The 12,595-nt window shown below is 36.1% G+C and overlaps 1 protein-coding gene and 1 pseudogene across 1 annotated transcript in view; both read left to right on the top strand.

Annotated features, from left to right (window-relative positions):
• Nucleotides 1-12,595, top strand: part of MAP4K5 (mitogen-activated protein kinase kinase kinase kinase 5) — a 112,437-nt gene that overhangs the window by 54,391 nt on the left and 45,451 nt on the right. Inside the window, exons 10-13 of the mRNA XM_061157398.1 lie at nt 836-967; nt 3,857-3,919; nt 5,908-5,989; nt 6,925-7,041. Of these exons, the coding sequence (XP_061013381.1) occupies nt 836-967; nt 3,857-3,919; nt 5,908-5,989; nt 6,925-7,041 (394 nt within the window). The remainder of the gene's footprint in view (nt 1-835; nt 968-3,856; nt 3,920-5,907; nt 5,990-6,924; nt 7,042-12,595) is intronic.
• LOC133066378 (large ribosomal subunit protein eL6-like) lies at nt 975-3,850 on the top strand (annotated as a pseudogene).

Here is a 12,595-nt window from a genome sequence, read left to right on the forward strand (position 1 = left end):
TATTTTTCAGATGGTCTCCTAATTCATCTGCCTGATTCTGGTTTCACCTCCTCTCACACCATCCTTCATGTTGCCATGAGTTTTATATCATAATTACATTTTCCATTTTCACAGTAAAGTCCAATCTTTCTCGTGTAATCAGTAGACCATTCATTATCTAGCCTCTCTCTTTGAGGTTTATTTTCCAAATACTTTCTAGACCCTCTCAAACTGTGATGAATGACTTTTTTTTTTCATATTTTGTCTACCACAGACTGATACTTTTATCAAATAAATTTAAAACAAATTGCTAAGAAAAAAATGACCATTTATCTGGATAAGAATACTTAACTTTCAGTTTCTGTACTTATCGGAAACTGATAGCAAACTGCCTATGGCCCTGTGTCTACCTATAGGTCATACATTGAGTAGCACTGTCCTGTCACCTCTCTATGTGTTCCATGCTGTCCTGTTTCCCTGCATTCGTACTTGTTTCCTCTGACTAAAATAGTCCAGGTTCCTCAACCCCCCTCAACTCCCTGCTAATTTATTCTGTGAGTCTCACCTCCTATGAGGAACTTTTCTCTGACCTTCACAGAGATTTAGGTGGTCTTTTTGTTTTCCCATGTTATAAAACGGGATTCGCAAGATTTTGAGAACCAAAGTTTTAGAAGCGTGTGTATGTGTGTATATGTGGTCTTTATTAAGTTTTTTTCTGTTAATAATAAAGTTTCTTCTTTTCTAGTAAATGCCTCTCAGCCTCTTTCCCTCCAAGAAGTCTAATGAATATAACAAAAGAACAAATTTCATATAATTTTTTAAAAACAAAAATGTTATATTCATTGATTCCTTCTAGGATGGCCCCGGAAGTTGCAGCAGTAGAAAAGAATGGTGGCTACAACCAACTCTGTGATATCTGGGCAGTAGGAATCACAGCAATTGAACTTGGAGAGCTTCAACCACCTATGTTTGATCTTCATCCCATGAGGTGTTCTCAGTATTTACAATTACGCAGTTAGTAGTAAGGTCTTCAGGGAGAGTGAAGTACTGACAACTTGGCTATTCCAAGCTCATTTTAAAGTATATTGAAATAATTGAAGTATTCTGAGAGACTTAGGAATAATCTTGTCTAAAACCTGATCTGTTGCTCTTTCTAACACAACATAGAATCTGTCTGAAACTTTTCCTTAAAACAAATTTCCTTTAATAAACATACTAGGGCTCTTTCCCATCTTGCAAGATGGCGGGTGAAAAGGCTGAGAAGCCAGATACTAAGGAGAAAAAACCTAAAGCCAAGAAGGCTGATGCTGGCAACAAGGCTAAAAAGGTGAAAATGGTGAAGAAAGTTAAGAAGGAGAAGCCCCACTGCAGCCGAAACCCTGTCCTAGTCAGAGGAATTGGCAGATATTCCCGATCAGCCGTGTACTCCAGAAAGGCCCTGTACAAGAGAAAGTATTCAGCAGCTAAATCCAGGGTCAAAAAGAAAAAGAAGGTTCGGGTTCTTGCTACTGTCACAAAACCAGTTGGTGGCGACAAGAATGGTGGTCCCCGAGTGGTCAAACTTCGCAAAATGCCTGGGTATTACCCTACTGAAGACGTGCCTCAGAAACTGTTGAGTCAGGGCAAGAAACCGTTCAGTAAGCAGGAGGAAGCTGCGCACCAGCATCACTCCTGGGACCGTTCTATCATCCTCACGGGGCGCCACAGAGGCAAGAGGGTCGTTTTCCTGAAGCAGCTGCACAGTGGCTTGCTACTTATGACTGGGCCTCTATCCCTCAATCGAGTTCCTCTGCTTAGAACACACCAGAAATTTGTCATTGCCACCTCCACCAAAATCGGTATCAGTGGTGTGAAAATCCCAGAACATCTCACTGACGCTTACTTGAAGAAGAAGAAGCTCCATAAGCCGAGACACCAGGAGGGTGAGATCTTCGACACAGAGAGAGAGAAATACGAAATCACAGAGCAGTGCAAGGTTGATCAGAAAGCTGTGGACTCACAAATGATGCGAAGACTCAAAGCTGTCCCTCAGCTCCAGGGCTACCTCCGCTCTGTGTTTGCTCTCACAAATGGAATTTACCCTCACAAAGTAGTATTCTGAACTTCTTGCAAAGAACCTAATTAAATAACTTGTCCATTTAAAATAAATAAATAAATAAACATACTAGGATATAGCAGTTATCATTTTAAAAGTTTTAAGTCTTTTTTTATTCTTCCATTGATTAAAAACATTTCTTTTTTTGTCCTAAGTAGAACTATAAACAAATGATAGAATGCAGATGAGTTTTTTATTTCTGTTCTCATTTGATTTTGTTTCTTTTTACTTTCTCTAGGAATGATGAAGAGGTAGATACTTACTATAATCATTTATATTTTAGAGTATATTATCTTAGAAAAAATATTTGAGAGACTGTGAAGGGGTTTTTAATATTTTGAAGGAAAAGATAAATTGGGCCAAAATCTAAATTTTTAATGTAAATAGTATAAAGTTAAAAAGAAAATCAGCAGAATAGGGGAAAGTATTCTCCCAACATATAATATTAATTATTGATATTTATTACATAGGTAACTCATTCAAAGACTCTAAGAGCAAAAGATAAATTGTTTATGAGCAAGTATCAGATACTAAAGAAACATGGAAAACTAACCTCACAAGTACCTAAAGATGTATGTTAGTTCAGGATGGGAGCACATGTACACCCATGGCTGATTCATGTGAATGTATGGCAAAAACCACCACAATATTGTAAAGTAATTAGCCTCCAATTAAAAAGATTATTATTATAATAATAACAACACCAAAAAAAAAAAAAGATATATAAGTTAAAAGATACCTGCTTTTAGCTGGAATGCTGACAAGTACAGACCTTTAGGAAAATAATTTGAATGTTATTTGTTATGAACAGTACAAATGTTGCATTGATTCTACACTTGTGAAAATTATACTTGGGAAATAATTCAGGGAAAGTCTAAGAATCTGCTTCAGGCTTACAGGGGGAATATCTAAATGTGCAGTCATAAGGGCAGCTAATACCATATGTGTAAACCAAAGCAGCATGGGAAATTGATTATCAGGGAAAAAAGCAGAACATAGTGTTACCTATTATAATAATTTAGTAATTGGTTCCTATTAAGATAAAGACTGAAAAGAAAAGCAGAAAATTTTAAATAATGTCTTAGTGTAAGAGGAATATAGACTTTTTTCTTTTCAATTTTCTTTTATATATGAATCATTTAATTTTTAGAAAGAAAAGATATTTGGTATTTAATAAAAAAGACTAAGGAGTTTGCTAGAAAACATTGTTTTGTAGGAAATATTGAAATAAAACTTCCTTTTAAAATCCTTCATTCTTCTACCCCCATAGTCCATTAAAAAGATTGGTCAAAGGTTAATTTATGGAGAAGGAAAGTCCTCTTGCAGGTTGATTTCTGTTTCATTCAAAAGGGGAAACAGACAAAGAAGTGGATATAATTTGCTTATTCACCCAAAATAATTGTAGAGGCTAAACATACAACCTAATGTTAGAGTAGTATATCATCTCCGTGTGTTAACACAATGATACACAAGTGTTACGCTCAAGATATAATACTAGTTATATATGTAAGAGTATGGTAGTGAAAACCTTCTCAAATGTTTAGTTGCTTTGCCTTGTAAATAAGAGCTTGTTGGAAATTTAAATATCTTCTCTAGAGCCAGGAGAAATTTTCCATAAGGTATCCAAAATATAAAACATTAATTTCCATATTCTATATCACTTATCTTGAGTACCTACATATGTAATAATCTTGAGTAAATTCATTGCAGACTTGATTCTGATTATTGTATGTAATAATAAAAGTGTTTTTTATTGCTCTTTAACTGAAATTTTTATTCCAGGGCCCTCTTCTTAATGTCAAAAAGTAATTTTCAGCCTCCAAAACTAAAGGACAAAACAAAATGGTGAGTTATATAGATTTATAGAATTTTATGGCTGAAAGAGACAGAGGTTTAATTCCCTTATTTTAAAGTTGGTAAAGCTGAAGCTCAGAGCATTAAACAGTTTCCCTAAAGTTACACATCTAATTTACTTGCAGGGCTATGGCGAGGATCTAAGTTTTATTTCCTGGTCAGTATTTCATTACAATGTACTGCTTTGGCAGCTTGAATAGGAGATGTAGTGAGGAGATGATTTAAAATGAATACATTAAGATTTTAGAGACTCATTTTGCCTGTATTCCTTTACTTCCACTAATGACATGTTGACTTTCATGAGAAGTAATAGGACACGGTTTCCCAAATGTAGTGACACTTGAAATCAATCACCATTGGCTTTTCTCTACCTATTTTCCCTTATATTCAAACGATTATTACTCATTTGCATCCTAATGTTTTCTCATACAAAGTAAAACAGTTTGCCTATTCTTAATAGTCCATAAGGATGTCTTCAATTAGATGATAAAAATTGAAAATTATTTTTCTGGTAATGTCTTCCTGTACATTTAATAAGAGAAACTTATTGTACGAATAAAAGTTTCCAAATTCTTAAATTTAGTGATTCTTTATCTATTATACATGGATCTCTTAGGAAATCTTGGGAGATATATGAGCCCCTGGAATTCTTTATGTGTATTCATTTTTTTCTGGAGAGAAAATCCATATGTTATTTCAGACTCTAAAAAGCCTGTCCCCAAAACAAGTTCTAAACTACTTTTTTAATGTTTCATTGGCCTGCCTGTGCATAATATTATTTAGGAGCCATGCTATTCTGAGGATAGTACCAGGAATGAAAGGCAAATCACACTGTAGAAGTTAAGGAGTTTATATCCTACTGCTAGCTGTATTCCTTTGTACTGACACTGTTTTTTTTTTTCTCTTGTTCCTTGTAAGCCTAAGTTCCTAAGCAACTAGAATTGGAGAACTTTATGGCAGGAATGACTGAATATTCATTCAAGGATGAATGACTGTTAGCTAAAATAGCTATATTCATAGTGAGATTCCAGAACAGTTATTACCATTGAAGTACCTTTGCCAGTCTCAGGTACTCTCACTCCATGATATGAGGACCTCAAGCTACCAATGTAATGTAATGATTTGATTTCTCTAAAGAGAACTGCTTTGTCATTACTGTCATTGCTAATGACTAAGCTTTTTCATTTTGGTTCTTGCCCAGTCTTTCCTCCTGTGGAATCTTGGCAATGGTACAATACCTCTCTTTGTCATTAATTCATAATCAAAATGCAGTTCCTTTATTAAGTAATTAATTTTTTATTAATTCATTTTTTGTCCATGCCACACAACTTTCAGGATCTTAGTTCCCCCACCTGGGACCAAACCAAGGCCCATGGCAGTGAAAGTGCCAAGTCCTAGTCATTGTAGTATACTGGCAGGGAATTCCCAGATTCCTATGTATCTTCTTTTCCCCATTTCATCAATAACAGGTGGCAGGAAAACTCTTGGTTACTAAGGTCACTCCCTCTTCTTTTCCCTTGTTCCTAAAAACTTCAGTGACTTTTTAAAGGTATAAACAGTCTGTTTAATTACCCACCCTACCTTGATGCCACCCAACAATTTGGGTGTAGCAAAACATTTATATATCATAAATTAAGCAGTGAGAAAAGGTCATTTGACTCTGAGTGGTTATAACACAAGGTTATTAACCTTATAGATGACACACCTACCCATTTCTAGTTTTTAGTGTACGTTTTAGAGGTTATATATATTAGTATTTTGTTCACTAATTGTATTTTACTTAACGGATGAACCTGGTATATTCTCCAAGGAAATACTCTGTTTTGGGTTTAGTTTTTTGGTTTACATAGAGCTAAGAGGCCTAAGAAAAAAATCATATGTTTTAGTCTTTCTAACTGCTTATTAGTTAATTTTATTTAGTAACAAAAAAGAACTAATATTAATGAAATATATTTGTACATGTCTGTTTTTATTTGAAGGTCATCAACATTCCATAATTTTGTCAAAATAGCACTAACCAAAAACCCCAAAAAAAGACCAACCGCTGAAAGACTTCTGACTGTAAGTCATTGAATTTATAGCAGTATTTTCTATAGTCATGCAATAGTTAGGTATATCACTAGAACAACAGCATTCAGGTTTTTAGTGTAAAAGTCTTAGTGATCTCTTACAGCAAGTGTAGGCAAATATTATGTAAAGAGCCAGATAGTGTGTATTATAGGCTTTGTGAGACATACAGTCTGTTGCGTCTTCTCAGTTTTGCCACAGTAGCACAAAAGCAGCCATAGCCAATACATGAAGGATATGGCTTTAATACCCAATAAAACTTCATTCACAGAAGGAGGCAGTGCACCAGATTTTGCCCATGGTCTGTAGTTTGCTCACCCCTGCCTTGGAGAAAACTCTTTAAATGTTGCTTTCATCTAAAAGTAATTGCTTTTCTCTGTTTTGGTTTCTTATGTAAATTTATAGAATGCTCCCGTGTATGTGTTTATAAAATACTTTTATATTAGAAAAAGTTGATTATAACAGTCTAAGAAAACTTTGTTTAAATGTTATAAAATTTAATTATGTCTTTCTATACTAACATAATTTTATTGAATTAAATATATGTAAGCATAGAATATACATGTTTTTTTCTTACTGTGATATGGACTGTACCACAGAATTTATTTGCATGTGCATAATGACATGTGTAATAACTGTCATTGTTATAGCCAAGGTTGTAATTTGACAGCCTAATATAGATTAGTTAACTTTAATAGATAAATTATTCATATTATAAACTTACCTCACAATGGTTCTTTAGCTTTATAATATTTAATTATGGATTCTCTGATTAATATTTTTATTAATACATTCTCTAATTTATTAGCACTGATAGGCTCCCATATGCTTATCTCTGATAGTTACTAAATGGAAAAGAACAAATAACAGTCTCTGTAAGCCATAGGTATAAATGCATACTCATGAAGTTTTGTTTTGTTTTTATTTAGCATACATTTGTAGGGCAGCCAGGTCTCTCTAGGGCCCTGGCAGTTGAACTGTTGGACAAAGTGAATAATCCAGACAACCATGCTCATTACACCGAAGGAGACGATGATGACTTTGAGGTAAAGAATGTTTTTCAATCTAATAATTGAAAATAAATGTTTAATGTGGCCTTAGAGTTTGTTTTTTAATTCACTCTTTTAAGTTAGTTAAAACAAATTTAGTGACAGAGATTAATTAACAATGAAGACTATGCTTGTCCTGCATATAATTACCAATTGATAACTTCTCTTAATCCTACTTCTGGGAAGGAACTAAGATTATGATTCTTCCTTGTACCATATCATTTTATTTACTTAGTTGGTTTGCTTAAAGTTATTAAGCGGTATCCACAATTAGAATCAGATCTGTGCCTTTTTCTTCCCAGAAAAGCACAAGTGTTTTCTCTTCTCTTTAGACCTCAGCTTCGGTAGTGAGAGTTTGATCTTCTCTAAAGAAAAAGGACATCTATTTCCATGGAAATACAGGTTTTAGGAGTATTGCTTTGGACTAAGAGAATGAAATTTTAGCCAGAGCACTTGTACCATATTATTTTTCATCAAAGAGACTCCTTAGAAATCCATGTGGTCATTTTTTTTAGTTTCTCTGTTTACAGATGATTGGTGGTAGTTTAGTCACTCAGTCATTTCTGACTCTTGCAACCCCATGGACTGTAGCCCACCAGGTTTCTCTATCCATGGAATTTTTTAGGCAAGAATCCTGGAGTGGGTTGCCATTTCCTTCTCCAGTACAGATCATTCAGTTCAGTTCAGTTCAGTCGCTCAGTCGTGTCCGAGTCTTTGCAACCCCATAAACCGCAGCACGCCAGGCCTCCCTGCCCATCACCAACTCCCGAAGTTTACTCAAACTCACGCCCATCGAGTTGGTAATGCCATCCAGCCATCTCATCGTCTTTTGTCCCCTTCTCCTCCTGCCCCCAATCCCTTCCACCATCAGGGTCTTTTCCAATGAGTCAGCTCTTCGCATGAGGTGACCAAAGTACTGGAGTTTCAGCTTCAGCATCAGTCCTTCCAGTGAACACCCAGGACTGATCTCCTTTAGGATGGACTGGTTGGATCTCCTTGCAGTCCAAGGGACTCCCAAGAGTCTTCTCCAACACCACCGTTCAAAAGCACCAATTTTTCGGTGCTCAGCTTTCTTCACAGTCCAACTGTATCATCCGTACATGACCACTGGAAAAACCATAGCTTTGTTGGCAAAGTAATGAACAGGATACAAATAGTTTTTTTTAATTAAGCTGAAGTTCCCATAGAAGATGTTTTCCAATAAGTATTCAAAACTATTATTTCTTATATAATTACATATAGAGCTATTCATAACTATGCTTTCTTCTATGAAAATATTGTAGAATTATTTGAATATATTATATTTAACATCACAACTTCTAAATCAGGAATGAGGGACTTCCTGCCCATTGTCAGGTTTATGCCTCTCTATACATAATACAAATATATTTATTTACCAGTATCTTTTTCTCCTTTTATATTCTATTTTATTTCTGTCTCTTCATTCTTTCTTATGTCTTTATTTCCCTTTATACCTGTATCTTCAATTCTGGTAAGACTATAGAACTAAACTTTATGTGTTGTTACTTAAAGAAATTTTCTACTTCATGAACTTAAGTTTTAAATTATTAAGTATCATGATAACTACTAACAGTCATTGGATAGTCTTTGTGTACCAAGTATTAGGCTGAATAATTTCCATGTTAACTCATCTAATACTCAGAACAGTCCTTTGCAGTAGGTACTATTACTATCCCCATTTTACAAATAAGAAAAGAAGAAAGAATACAAGTAATTTCATTTCCCCAAGATCATACGCCTAGCAAGTAGTGGAACCAGGATTTGGATTCAGGCAAACCAACTTTAGAACCTACTCTTAGTTAATATACCATCACTTTTATATATGAAAAATATGTATATATATATATACCATCACTTTTATATATGTACTTAATAGAGATAGTCATTAAACAGTATTTGCCAACTAGTCATTTTCTAGTATATAACATAATCTTGTCATGTAGTAAGGTACCTTGTAAATATTTTATTGAATGTTAAATGAACTTTAATTAAAAATATTAAATAATCCAGTCATTAAGATATATTTAAATTTAAACCATCATTTGCAGACTTGTAATAATTAATGAATTTAATCTCTTAAAAATATAAGTTGTTAAAATTGTTTTTGCTTAAATATAACATATTACTTGATTCCCCAATTAATGTTTTACTGGTTATGAAAATAACCAAACTCCACTTTCATTCCCTACAATATTTTGCCAAGTTTCCTAAATCTACTCTTACTTTAGAATTATATATTTCTGTTTAATGATATTACCATGGTTTTTAGTCCTTAAAATGCAAAACCTTGTTCTGGGCAATTGAAGAGACAACAGTGAATGACATTGACATAATCCCTGTCTTCAAAGAGCTTACAGAATGGTCTCCATGGAAATTTAGAAACTACCAGCAAACAGTTTACAAGTGTAATAGCTGTTATGGAATAGGAAATACAGGGTGCTATGCAGGCATATTTTTGAGACAGGAAAGGACTCACTGTGGAAGCAGTATGTAAGCTGAAAACCTGAAGGATTAAATACAAAGATAGTAATTAAGAGACTGACAGAAGTATTCTGAGCAGAAGGAATAATAGCATGTTTCAAAGCCTAGTGATAAGAGAATATGGTATGCTTTAGGAACTAAAGAAAAGTTAGTCTGTTAGAGCAGAAAAAGGAAGGAATTTGGTGGGAGATGAGATTATAAACTAGATATTTCAAGTAAAAAAAAATGAGAGCTTTAATCTAAGAGCAGTGGAAGCCTTTAAAGGATAAGGAAGTGATATAATCAGATATGCGTGTTTGTTTTTTTAAGATCTCTGACTTTAGAGTGATGATTTCGTTCCTCAAGTCCTCTTAAGAGACTTTTGAAGTTATCCAGGATAGAGATACTGATGTTTTATAGTAGGATGGTAGGGTGAGGATGGAAAAAAGTGAAGTAATTCAAGAATTATATGAGAGAGTGGTGACCACATGTAGACTTGAGGGTGGAGCCTGATAAAAGGATTACTCCCAGATTTTTACTTGAACAGCTGAATAGATACAAAAGTGCCACTTGTTGAGATTGAAATACTAGAGTAAGATCAAATTTGGGAAGAAAGGTGAGTTCAGTTTTATATATGGTAATTTTTATATTGCATCAGATTTCCAAGTGGGAAGAAGGCCTAAGACAACTTCTTGAGATTTCTGCCTTAAATTAAAAAAATCTAGTATCCTAAGAGAAATGGCAGAGGAATAATAAAGAACATTAAGAGACAGAAGGAAAGTTTCAGAAAGAATACTGCCTAGAAGTTACATTAAAGAAATCTTTGGATTTAGGTGTTTTTGACTACTTTAAAAGGATAATTTAAAAATACTAGAGGTGAAGCCAGATTGGAGTGGTTTGAAAGATAAATTTATTTATGAAATTTAGTTGTAAAAGAGGGGAGTAAGGTAGAGCAGCAGATGAAGAAAAATGAGTTGATGGTGGATTTGTCTGTCTTCTCAGTTCAGTTCAGTCGCTCAGTCATGTCCGACTCTTTGCAACCCCATGGACTGCAGCATGCCAGGCCTTCCTGTCCATCACCAGCTCCCAGAGTTTACTCAAACTTATGTCCATTGAGTCAGTGATGCCATCCAACCATCTCATCCTCTGTCATCCCCTTCTCCCGCCTTCAATCTTTCCCAGGATCAGGGTCTTTTCAAATGAGTCAGTTCTTCACATCAGGTGGCCAAAGTATTGGAGTTTCAGCTTCAGCATCAGTCCTTCCAGTGAATATTCAGGGCTGATTTCCTTTAGGATGGACTGGTTGGATCTCCTTGCAGTCCAAGGGATTATTCTCCAATACCACAGTTCAAAAGCATCAATTCTTCAGTGCTCAGCTTTCTTTATAGTCCAACTCTCACATCCATACATGACTACTGGAAAAACCATAGTCTTGACTCGATGGATCTTTTTTGGCAAAGTAATGTCTCTTCTTTTTAATATGCTGTCTAGGTTGGTCATAACTTTCCTTCCAAGGAGTGAGCGTCTTTTAATTTCATGGCTATAGTCACCATCTGCAGTGATTTTGGAGCCCCAAAAAATAAAGTCTGACACTGTTTCCATTGTTTCCCCATCTATTTGCCATGAAGTGATGGGACTGGATGCCAAGACCTTAGTTTTATGAGTGTTGAGCTTTAAGCCAACTTTTTCACTCTCCTCTTTCACTTTCAAGATTCTCTTTAGTTCTTCCTCACTTTCTGCCATAAGGGTGGTGTCATCTGCATATCTGAGGTTATTGATATTTCTCCTACCTGTCTTTTATCTCTCTGTTTTTTGGCTATTGATTGTTTTTTGTGGGGGGCAAAAAAAGTTTAAACAGGATGTTTATGAAAAGGATCCAATGGTTAGAGATAGAAGAATCTAGAGAAGGAAGATGAATAGGCAAAGTCCCTGAAAAGGAAGGAGAAAGTGAGATCTAGATTATAATGAAGGACTTAATCTTGAACAAGCACTTCTTGAAAGGCTTCCTTGGGAAGTGTTGTCTAGAGAGTAGAGTAGGAAGACGTTGAACTCACCTCCTCCCATCCTTGAGCTCCCCTCCTCCCATCCTTGAGCTCTCCTCCTCCAGTGGGCACACCAAATTGCAAGAATCTGTGAGAATGACCTGAAAATTAGCGTAAAAGATTTTCTACAACTGAAGATACGAAAAACGAACCACAGTGAGATGGGTAGGAGAGGCAGAGACATAGTCAAGACCCACCTCCCTGGATAGGCAGCCCACAAACAGGAGGATAATTACATTTACAGAATTCTCCCCAAGGAGTGAAGCATCCAAAACCTATATTGGGCTCCCCAGCTGGGGTGTCCTTCACAGGGAAGATGCCCCCCCTCCCAAAATCTGGCTTTGAAGGTCATCCTTCAAAGGACTTGTGTACAGGAGAACTAAAGGACTGTAGGAAAGAGAGACTCTGCTCTTACAGGGCCTGTGTAAAATCTCATATGCACAGAGTCAGTAATTTGAAAGGAAACCACCTGCAGATCTTGGAGAACCTCTTGGAGAGGCAGGAGACACCTAGTAGTCCCCCTCAAGATATAGATGCTGGCGACAGCTGAATGTAGGAGTTTTCCTGCCATTAGGACTCTGATGCTGACAGGCATCATTGCGGAGTCCGCCCTCTACCCTACTAGTGCTGGAGGCTTACCCACCCACTGGCAGACTGCTGCCAATCCCCAGCTTCCCTGGCTCCATAGCTAGCCACCCTTGAACCTGGCCCTGCCATCAGTAGAGTAGCACACGCTTTGGGACCCTGCACCAGGAAGGTCACAGCAGCTGACTGGGCCAGGGTCCAGGCCTTCCTACCTGCCAGCACACCCAGTGGTCAGTCTTGCCACAATAGAAGGGCCCAGACAGGCCGTATACGGGGCATGCTTAGAGTATATAGTGCTGCTGTCCAGAGGGATGTGCTGCTGGGTTCCATAAGATATCTCTTACATAATGCCACTCCTCCCAAATTCAAGAAACGTAGCCAGTCTACTTAATACTTAGAAATAAACACAGAGAACTAGGCAAGTAGAAACAGAGGACTATGTT

Source organism: Dama dama, chromosome 12, assembly GCF_033118175.1.
Source record: "Dama dama isolate Ldn47 chromosome 12, ASM3311817v1, whole genome shotgun sequence".
NCBI lineage: Eukaryota > Metazoa > Chordata > Mammalia > Artiodactyla > Cervidae > Dama > Dama dama.